The sequence below is a fragment of the Nilaparvata lugens genome, chromosome 14 (assembly GCF_014356525.2).
Source record: "Nilaparvata lugens isolate BPH chromosome 14, ASM1435652v1, whole genome shotgun sequence".
In the NCBI taxonomy this organism is placed as follows: domain Eukaryota; kingdom Metazoa; phylum Arthropoda; class Insecta; order Hemiptera; family Delphacidae; genus Nilaparvata; species Nilaparvata lugens.
Window position 1 is genome coordinate 11,601,368 of NC_052517.1, and position 12,086 is coordinate 11,613,453.

General features: G+C 33.7%; 1 protein-coding gene across 1 annotated transcript in view; it reads right to left on the reverse strand.

The window, feature by feature from the left end:
• The window catches only part of LOC111055992, a 214,823-nt gene extending 203,344 nt beyond the window's left edge, over positions 1 to 11,479 (reverse strand). Inside the window, exons 1-5 of the mRNA XM_039441170.1 lie at positions 11,463 to 11,479; positions 11,032 to 11,197; positions 7,924 to 8,104; positions 2,940 to 2,994; positions 1,442 to 1,636 (exon numbers count right to left, since the gene is read on the reverse strand). Of these exons, the coding sequence (XP_039297104.1) occupies positions 1,442 to 1,636; positions 2,940 to 2,994; positions 7,924 to 8,104; positions 11,032 to 11,197; positions 11,463 to 11,479 (614 nt within the window). The remainder of the gene's footprint in view (positions 1 to 1,441; positions 1,637 to 2,939; positions 2,995 to 7,923; positions 8,105 to 11,031; positions 11,198 to 11,462) is intronic.
• Positions 11,480 to 12,086: the final 607 nt, after the last annotated feature.

Here is a 12,086-nt window from a genome sequence, read left to right on the forward strand (position 1 = left end):
ATACAAATTTCGGCTGAAATCATCTCACAAGGGTTATGTATTTAAGTGTGGGCTAAAATACACTGAAGAAGGAATATTTGATTTTTTCATTAAATTTCATTTATGATACATGATTTTGAATCGCCTTGACAAGCTAAGAAGAGTGAGCTCTAGTAGAAGGAGATCTTATCATTCTGTCAAAATTTATGATTGTTTAAAGTCTTGATCATTGATGTATTCTTATGACACCCCCCCCCCAACCACTAGGGAATACTGGGATTAAATGTTACTAACGGGTGATTCTCATAGAAAATAACCCTTGTGAGATGATTTCAGCCGAAATTTGTATTTTTTAGTCAGGAAGGCATTGAAAAGGTATTATAATGAAGAATTTGTATTTAAGCTGTAGGACATGATTTTCTATTTTGGGTGTATTCACCTTCTCAACACTACTCAATTTTAAAATTCTGAAGGAATCCAGTTCTGAATTGAATGTCCTTTCACGTGATGTGTGTTTTTTATCCATACAAGAAAAATATCCAAGTTATATGGGGTAGAAGTGATAGGTTTGCATAGTTTTGAAAACCCCTTTGAAAATACCCCTTTTTTGAGAATTTGTAGCTCCAGAACCAAAAATGATAGAATCCTGCACGACTACCCAACTTATTGTAAATTTTATTTTCTTTAATTTTGTAGGGAATGATTTCCCTCCAAAAACTCGAAGTTTTCGAGATTGAATGGAAAATTTGAAAAAAGTCCTGAATTTTAGGGGTTTTGGGGGTGAAGCTGCCCTCTGGCGTGTCTGAAAATTTCAGATTCGAATTCAGTGTCCCAATATACATATAGAACCGGTCGGGAAAAATTCTTTCAGGGCTGTTTTCCAAAAAAACAACCAATTGACTGGCCTATTATCATTTTCACTGGATTTAGGTTCTTGTTGGTAGATATTCATCAAAAATGTCTGCTCGGATGCCTGGAGAAAATCGTTCCTAAAGTAATTTGAAAAAATCTGCATGTGAGCAGAGTTTTCTTGGAATGTCAGCCGGCAGATAGCAGAATGTTGGTGTGAACACCTGCATTGTTAGGTCCAGCAACAAATTGAAAAAAATTCATTCGCAGACTCTGCAGAGCTACAGATTTTGGTGTGAACATTACTTTATTCTGATCCACCAGCTGGTGGCACTCCCGAGTAGTCTTATCGAATGCCATTATTGGCTACAAGCATACAGTGACTATCAATCAACATAAACAAAAGTTATTGCAAAATCAATCTCTTGATCAATTATTCAGGAATTTCACCCTAATAAGGTAGCTTACACTGATAGAGTCCACTGCAGCTATTCAACAAACAGATAAACTTACAATAACTTCAATCATTTGATTTTTTTTCTCAATTTCCCATCTACTAATATGTTATCAAAATATTGTTGAAAATCCATGATAAATTTTATGTGATCTTCACCTTATCAACGTTTGAAATCTTGTGCCTTCTTTGTCTTCATCTGACTTCATACCGGGATGAGGTTCTCTGATTTCCAGAGTATATATAATATTTGGAGATTGTCCAGGTTGTGCAGGATAGGTGAATGGGTGAACTCTGAAGAGCTCATTGTCATTCAAAATATAATTGACATCTTGAATCTTCGTCTCACTCAGCCTAAACAAAGGATGAGCACATTACAATGAAAGACTTATTCCAGCAGAACAAATAATACGTGTGAACATGAGTACAAATGGGCTCATTTAGGACATGAGTACGAGGGCCATCCAACAAGTGATAATAAAATCCACTAAACTCATTTTCTCGAAAATGATTTAGTTATTCTTGAAGAAAGAATAACACCTTGTGATTCAATTTTAATATAGAATAATAAGAATAAAGTTGATAACATCAAATTGTGTGTTCATGGATTGACAGCAAGTTGTTTAATTGCAGAAATACAACATTTCATATTTGTGCTTGTGTGAATGAGAAGAATTATTAGTGAATGAATAATATTTCCAGGATTTTCTTTATCATTGGATTCTGGTGAAAATTCAACAATTACATGTCTTTCCAACATTAGACTACAAATCTGAACAGTTTGAAAAACAGCTGATACCTGCATTCCATGCTCAATAAAATTTATTGCCGATTCAAAACTTATTACAAACTCTCAATAATAGACTATCATTGGAGATATAATTGAATTAACATGATTACTCATACATATACCTGAATGAAATTGAAATAAAATATAAAATCTAGGCATCTCTAGAAAAAAGAAAATCTTTGCCCGCTGATGAGAGTTGCAAAACAGTAAAAGAGAAACATAATATTTCAAAATTATGCAGAAAGTTAAGGTTGAATTTAACTCTTAATTACAATTGAAACTTTAAAACAGCAGAATTATAAAAATCAAACAAATATTGTGCAGAAAATAGACTATAACATGAAAATATAAAAGGAATATAAAAATTAAATTGCTATTTTTAAGGTAAAGAAATAGTCCCTCTTAATCCACTCATTGATGCTCTTTTTACTTATTTTGAAATCTAAGACAAAAGTTATCTCATTGATCATTCTACTGCTTGTGTAAATTAGCTGTCTTCTGATCAATGAAAGTTCAATAGAATAAACTTGTAATTTCGCTGTTATTTCCGGTCTGAAATGATAGGTGTTCTAACATGTTTTGCTCATTGTCTCATGAAATTGATTCCAAATAATGACATTGAAGTCAGTACCATTTCCAATAACAATGAATGACTGTGATAATAACTTGAGTGTTGGGAAAACTACTATTGTGTGCAACTGATTTGCCAGACTCAATAAATTGCTGAACTCAGGTATGTTTGGTCATATATTACCGGTTTTGCACACAAATTGCAAAGATAGATAATTTCTCATTCTCCTGTTCACATGTCACTCTCATAATCTTGTATCAAATTTATTATGAAATTTTATTGTATCAAAAACTTACTCGGTAGGATGTAGGTTTGAATTTCCCGATGATTGATCAAATTCAATTGCACCCTCTGTGAAATTATAGAAAAACGTTAATATTAAAATATATAGAGGATGAATTATGATCCAACAAGTGTGAACTCAGCTGTTCCACACCTTCAACAGAGGGACTCAAGATTCAAGATTCAAGATTTCTTTATTGCAGAAAACATATATACAAATGCATAGCATCGTCATAGATTAAACATGGTAAATAAAAGTATTTACATTCAAAGAAATAATAATACAAACATCAAACAAAATACCCTCAAATTAGAAACTTCTCTTTTCTATATGGACATATTCCTATTAACATCTTTTGGCTCTTTTAAAATTACCCACTTCTAGCTCTTTTGAATGTGCAGAAAGCTTATTATAAGCTCTTATACCGAACTCCTTAAAACAGTTCAATGTATTTGCATAATTGCACTGGTTCACTCTAAGCGATTCAGAATTTCTAGTGTAATGGTTGTGAACGTTGCTATTTACAAAAATACTTGCTAAATTAATTTTTACATACATAAGACATTCAAGAATGTAAATAGCTGGTACTGTCAAAATCTTGAACTTTTTAAATAAATCTACACAGTGAAAACGACTATTCACATTAGCAATGACCCTTACTGCTTGTTTCTGTAACACAAATAGTTTATTTACATTCGTATCATTACCCCAGACAACAACACCATAATACAATAATGAGAATGAAGATAAGCAAAATACACTGAAATTAAAACACTCTTATCAACAATGAACTTCAATCTATTTAACATAAAAATTCCCTTTGACAGTTTGTCAGGTTGTAATCTGAATCCAAATTATTCTAAAAGTTGAGTTCTGTCCTTATCAAGACACAATGAATTAGAAGCTATCCAATCTTCAATTATTTCATTAACCGTATGTAAGCTACCAGAAAGACTATTATTTTTTATTTGAACAGTCAAATCATCAGCGAACATGAATAGTTTTACATTTTTACAACTGATTGCTGTAGGAAGATCATTAACATATATAATAAAGAGGATAGGACCTAGTGTAGAACCCCGTGGAACACCTGATAACACTTTTAAATAATTAGAAAAACAGCCATCATAAAAAACAGTTTGATATCTATCACTCAAGTAAGAGGCAATTAAATTGGTTGACATGTCATCAAAACCATAGAATTTGAGCTTTTGTAATAAGATGGGATGAGATATTGTATCAAAAGCTCGGCTCATGTCATAGAAGCTGCCTAGTAGATTACACTTTTCATCAATAGAATAGATACAGTTTTCCATGAATTCAGATATAGCTGTATTCGTGCTTCTATTAGGTCTGAACCCAAATTGACTATCAGAGAACAGTGAGTTATTTTCAAAAAACTCAACAATCTGACAATACAATATTACCTCAAAGATTTTAGAAATTATTGGAATGATAGAAATCGGTCTAGAATTATTATACTCACTTGCAGAACCTTTCTTGAGAAGAGGAATTACTTTGACAATTTTTAAGCAATCAGGAAAAACGCCATCAGGAATACAATCATTAAACAGAGAGCACAGTACTTCACAAATATGGGGAGAAGCCAGTTTCAACAAGTAAGAATTCGAGCAATACACATCAAGACAAGCACTATTCTTGAAGAATAGTATTACACTATGAACCTGCTCAACACTAGTAAGATGAAAAGAGAAAGATGGTTTTGAAGGGTTTGGCATTGAATTTTTGTAACTGTCAAGATAATGAAAAACGTCATGGACAGGATCTGCTATTGAACGCAATTTTTCATCTACACTGTCAATAAAAAAATCATTGAAACCATCTGGTGTATGACTAGATATTTTAGCACCTCTAGCTGCTTCATACCTATTCAAATTCTCTCTGACTATTGACCACAATTTCCTTGGCTTGTTTTTAGCACGCAAAATACGATTATTATTGTAATTGAGTTTAGTCTTTTCTACCATTTTTCTAAAAGATCTTTTCAACTGATTATATATGCTTTTATGAGTGGCAGAGCCGGACATCTTATAGAGGTCGTACATAAGTAAACATTGCTCCTTAATATTTTTAATCTCTTCAGTGTACCAAAATAGTTTTACTGGAGGACATCTACCACTTTCAACACACATCTGATGGGAAGAGCTGCATCAGCAATACAAAGAAATTTATTGAAAAAGTGGGAAAATTTATCCTCAATACTATTGATTCCATAAACATCTAACCAATCAGTTCTTGTGATTATTGATTGAAATTAAACAATATTAGTCTAATAATTCTTCCAGACTTATTATTACCTTAAGATGCAAACTTCTGCTATGTTTATCTACTAACTAGTCCGAATTGAGCTGCAAAGTCAAATATTGGGTCACAGACACCCACTTCGAATTCCAATGTCAAATGATCAACACTCATTTTCAAACATTTCTACTCATTCATAAAATTCCTACAGTCATACTCATGCATGAATGTGATCTGAATTTTTCCTCTTTCAACACCAAAACTGGGTCAACAGTCCTCAGGAAATCAATAAAACCATGAATTTTTACACCAAATTGAATATAATTTGATGATCTATAAGATCATAATCAGCACTGATTTCTTCAATGAGTTGAAAAGCTATAAAGCTGTTAAATTTTGTCCAAAAGAGTAGACTGTATTCAAAAAGGTTAATGTGCTATAGGATATTTCGATTTCTCAATTGGAAGTGTATGACGAAAATTAACATAAAACGCAATGACTGCGAATCATAGTATATGCATGGATGCAAGCGTAGTATCCATATAAAACGATAGCATGCGATCTGAAAAACTGGTATTATCAAGGGGTAAAAAATAATGTGGGCGAAACCATATAACTTCAAACAAATATATTGGGAAATGTTGAAGAAAATGATCAAACAAATTTGGTTACAGGGAGGGAACAAGTCAACATCATAGGGCTGGCAGCACCAGCAGTAATGATATGGTCCAGGTAGTACAGGAGTGATCTGTGGTCTAGTGGATAGAGTGCTTGCATAGTAGCATATAGATCCCGGGTTCAAACCCTCTCACAACCAAAAGTTTTCTAACCAGATCACTCCCGTGTTATCAGATGGGCATGTTAAACTGTCGGTCCCGGCTGACAGCTTAAATTATATACTAAGGTGAGATGAGACCTTCCCACAAGGGACTCCCCACCAACAAAAGTCATACGAATTTACTTTAGTACCGGCAAATCCAAATGAAGTAATCCCAAAATGCTCACAGAGGAGGTATGTCAATAGAAGTTCATGGAGAATGAATGATCCAGCCAACTGGTTGGGCTAATCACTAAACTTTGTGGGAATACACAAAGGCAGTGAGTAGATATGAGTTCATGGAGAACGAATGACCCAACTATTATGAAGTTAGTCAATAAACTTGAAGATCCAATGTCACAAGGCTGTGAATATAATATGACTCCAGACGGACGAATGGCCCAATTTCAATCATAGCCACTAAACTTGAAGTGAATCAGATTTTACACAGAAGATGCACATAATAATGACTCCAGGATAGGACGAATAACCCAACTAAGCATAGTTAGCTACTAAACTTATAAAAACAGAGTTCAAATGATTGATGAACGAGGTTAAATACATAAATGAATTTATGGACAATAGATTACCAACAAATTGAATGATATGTCCATGAAGTCACTATACAAGAGATAGCTTATGTGACAAAGTCCGGTAAAAAAAAACTGTATAACATAGTTAGTAAAAGTTCGTACTTGAAAGGTTTCAGTTCAAACACGTTGTAACAAAACATCTACAAGTGAATGATAAATGAAAACAGCTAAGAGCAAAGTTCATGTTGCAACATTGATAGGCCAGTTTCAAACTGAAACATGAACCTTTATTTTCAATTTGATACTGGTATACATTAACCTTAAAGTTCATTTAGGAGAGTTGAAATACGAATCAAACTATAGAAAAATCACTTGAAAAGTTCAGGAAAGTATTTACCAGACACCGTGTGAATTAAACAGCTCTAAAAAAATATAGTCTAAAGAACATAATTGCAAGTTTATTCTGTAGCAGTTTCAAAATCGAAACTGCAGCATGGTTTCAAACGTTATTAAAACATTAAAATTCACAGTAGAATAAAAGTTCACATATATAATATTACAATTGATCAGAATCACACATAATGATAACTGGAAACGAAGTTTGACAGAATAAGCTGTCCGCCTGAAAAAGATTGTATAAATAGCAAAGCAACGCCAGAGACAGCCATTTTCAAATCACAAAGGATTGGGCAGAGATGAATCCTAGGTTATACGTCACTGGAACATTCCAGAACAAAAGCCGGAATTGATATAAAAAGGACCATGGCAAAAATGCACAAATGTTGCACAAATACAATTGAAATACAAAATAAAAACTAGACCAATGCAACGAAATGATATCAGGAATATGAAAACAGTATAAAAGTGGGAAAAAATTAGTGTGACCTGAATGGTAACACTGAATTCGAAGCCGAGGGCGCTTCATTCAAAAAATCTTACCTAAGAGGAGAAAACGTTGATGGAATTTCACAAAAGAAAAGAATATAGAATACAACTGGAAGCAGCGCTTTTCCCTTTTCTTGAAAAATGTCACACTTCCAAAAGCAGATAAACTATCTCAGAAACTATCAAAGATACAAAAACATTCGACACATTAAACATGTGGGACTCTTTGTAAGCTTCAACTTGTATGGGCTGATCATGTCTCTAAGAGCATAGTTTTCGAGAGATGGCAAAAATGAAAATAAAATTTTACCTATAAATCACTGAAACCTCCTTAATGAATGGGTAAGAAGTAGGAACTCTTGATAGGTTCATTCTCCAACTTCCCAAAACAGAGCTACATGTTTAAAAATATCATTCCAAACATAACCCCCATAACCATTTGTTGCCTGGACAATAATCATATTTTGGATATTGTGAGAAAGATGAATTCAAATACTCACCAAATTTCAAATTAGTGTAGTCCTCAGTATTAAGGAATTTCACTTCAGCAATTCCTAACATTCCCTCATTATTCTTCTTACCACTAAAAATAGCAATTCCATCAGAATATAAAATAGTTCTTATATTCTCAACTTCGGTTTGATTGAATAAGAAATTATTCATAACTCGTAAGATTTTAATCTGTGAAAATGGAGTCATAAGCTTGAAACAGTACCTATAGTTATAGAAAAATGGTATAACGTAAAAATGGTATAAAAATGGTAATGGAAAACTTGTTACAGTACACCTAATAGAAAATTGGTCTTATAGTCATGGAACAAAAAATTAAGACATGGAAATATCGGGGAGTCAAACAGGAAGAAATCCACTGAGGCTCAGTATCAATAATAACTATTTCTAGATAAGTACCACAAGGATGAATCTTAGGTCCTCTTTGTTATTCATCAACGATCTGAGCAAAGTATTCACTTATAGTAGCTTCCACCTGTTTGTGAATGATCTTCAGGTACGGTATATTACAGCTTCAAGCCAAATAATATTGATATGGCTGAGGAGAATATCAACAGGAATGTGGCTGCGGTCATTGATTACATCAGGAAGCATGGATTGTGTCTGAATGTGGCTAAGACAAAATCAATATTGATTTTTCATCCACAGATTTGGTGACAACATGATGTTGGTTGGCTGTTGGGTGGCGGTGGGCTTGTTGGAGTCATTAGAGGGGACTTGATCTTGCTATCATTAAAGTTATCAATCATGTGTCCATTTATCTTCGTCAAACTCATAATGTTTCTGCAGTCAGGTACTGATTTTGATTCAGACTTCCCATCATTATTTCTGACAAGCCACCTCAACTCAATTGTATTGGAATGAACCAATCTTAAATTTGATATTCCAACTTGAACAAATGATTCAGCATTGGGTGAAAGTTAGATTCTATCATTTTTTGATTCTCTGTGGGGACATTTTTTGAATCCTCTCGAAATATAGGAAGGCTGGAGTTGACGTTTGCATCCAAATTAATAGAAGATGAATTCGAATTTTCCATGGCGCATAGGCCTGACTTGTTAGGACTACGAACTAGTGCACTCTGCCTTGTTTTACCCATAACAATATTTCTGGTTTTGTGACATCACTGAAGGTATTGTCTATTTTCCTATTGTCAACCATTTCAATTACATATTCGTGGACACTTCCTACAGCATTCTTCAATTGTCAATCATCTGCTGAATTTTTACTTTGCTGATTATAATTGTTCACGCTATGGTTATGATTTGGGTTGAATCGGGAAGTTTGATTGCGGTTGCTATTGTGGTTGGATGAGTTGGAATTGTGTTCGGGATGACGTGTAAACATTATCGTTACCCTGTCTATTCCCTTGAATAGAATTTCCGCTGTCTCTCTCATAATTTCCTTTGTTCCTTATCCTTTGGTGATGGTGCATTTGTTTTTTGGGGTAATTTTGGTAAGCATTGCAATTCCATCGTTCATATAATTTTTTTGGAGAGAAGCTAACCTCACGTTCGTTTTGATTCACTGAAGCATTCTAAGTTGATTTATACAGTCAGTTTCACCTGGAATTCTAGACAAATGCGATAAAAATTCATCATAGGATTTGAAATCAGAAATGCTCAAGGCATTTTGGATATATCTTGGCAGTTTATTCAAAACTATAGAAACCAGTCCAGATTCTGATATCCTTTCTTCCCTTATAAGATCATGTAAATACTTTATATGACTTGCAAATGTAGTGATAGACATCTTAGACCAGTTATAGAATAGACATGCTGGGAAGTCTAGCCTCTGAAGCCAACATCTACTGCCAAATACACCCATCTTGACGTCACAACAGTGACGTTACGCATCGTATGGAAAACTTTCAGATGTGTCTATTTCAGATTCATGGTGTTTTTAGACTATTTCTAGCTACGGGCAAAAACGATATCGGTTGAGTTATAATGTGTTTTGAAAATAATAAGGTATGGTAGCCTACAAAACTAATTTATTGTCATGCTGCAATGAGTTCACTTACATCATAACCAAGGATAATATTAATCTACAGTTTTACAACTTACGATATATATGTGTATAAATTTCAACTTATTCATGAAAAGATATACCACTTTTTCTCCTAAAATTTTCAGTGTAATTATATGCTGTGCAGGAGATTACCATTTCCATCAATAATAATTACATAAATAACAATCTGCTATGGAAAACAAGCTATGTTTAACAACAATGTAAGTCAAACACCACAAACATTTACGATGCGTGACGTCACTGCTGTGACGTCAAGATGGGTGGATTTGGCAGTAAATGTTGGCTTCATCTACTTTCAGTATAAATATACAATGGGCCGTGTCTATTCTATAACTGGTCTAAGATAGACATACCACAACTTGGTTGATATTTGCATGTAAGAACACGGGTTAATAGTGCTTTTTGTTTAGCACTAGATCAAAATGTCTCCAAAAACCTCTTAACAAAATTGTCTTAACTATCAAATTCATGAGCATGACATTGAAATTGAATCAAAGGCTCTCTTTTCAGTCAACAATTCAACTAAATTCACCATAAATTCCAACTAATGTGAGTGGAAGAATTTATGGCTCCCATTTGTCAGATAAATGCCCTTGCTTAGATTGTATTGTCAAAGAATGGGACTGATGATAAAAGCTGGTGGACATTCACATCGCGATTTGAGTTGTATATTCCCTGAATGTTGTTTGAATTCTTTCTAATTCATACAATGGATATACCTATATCGAAATTTCCAAAGTTAGTCATTATTTTACAGCTTTGAATGATTGGTATGTATTATTTTGCTATTCAGTTTGGTTTGAAAAATTTTTTAATCAAAACTTTTCTGTTTTTGAATGCTCGGACTGCAAATTGGACTTAAATTCAGAAGTGTATGGAACATAACCTACTTTTTGGACTAATGATAGTGTATAAATCCAGATTCAGGGAAGAAACAGTATTGAGCTGTGCCTGTTGGTCAGTTTCCAATCATTTTGAGGAATTGTGGTCAGTTTATTAATAAATGAATAAATATAAACTATGCTTTTGTACTCCAATATTACTGTGTTAGGAATGATCAGTCCTACCTGTCTAGGAGCACTAGTGCATTCCCATACTCTAGTTTTTCTACCATGATAACTTTGTTCCAATTCTGCAGCATTGCCTTCAGAAGAATATTTGAATGTCTGGACTAGCGTTTGCAGCCGGTTATCACTGTTAGCAGTCTTGGCAATTTCCAGATTCTCATGACATCTGCAAACAACAAACATACAAATTAAACTTTCAATTTGAATGATTAGATTCATTTATTCATTATTCAACAAGGATAGCAAATTCTCACTGATAACTAGAGCCTTGAATCTTTGTTGTCCATTTTTAGGTTTGATGTTTGTTACAGGATTATCTTTGATTGGTTTCATCTGTGCCCGACTCTGAACATTCAGTGTAAGTTCTATTATCTACATTCCCTTTCAATTGAGAGCCAGAAAATGTTGAACATCTATCATATGAAACCAACTTCGGTGTGGATGTCATGGCCATTCAACTATAAAAGAAGAGAGTAAACTGTTCTGCTAACTTGCTTATAATGGTACATACGTACTACATAAGTTATTGAGAGCCGGTATCCGAGCATGGGATACAGGTAAGTTCTAGGCTCTGTACAGCTGGAGTCAGAGAACTGGCTTTCCAAAACGGGGTGTAGTCACAGTAAATAGTTGCAGCAAAATAAATCTTTATTCTCTCATTTCTACAGCCTAACTGGTAACGTTTTTCTTTGACAAAATGAAACATTTCCAAGTGATTCAAAATAGCTGAAACTTTACACTATTTTCTCTTTTTACTTTCCTTGCCTTATTACCATAAGTAAGAAAAGTATTGCTTTCCGAAAAAAATTAAGGTACCCCAATTTCCAAATTGCTATACCGGTATGTTTCAAGGTCCCCTGATCAAAAAAAGTGGTTTTTGGGTATTGGTCTGTTATATTTTGTGTATGAGTGTATGTGCGTCTGTGTACATGATATCTCATTTCACAATTAATGGAATGACTTGGAATTTGGAACTTGAAGTCCTTAAACTATAAGGATCCAACACAATCAATTTCGATGAAATGCAATTCAAGATGGCGGAAATGATGTTAAAA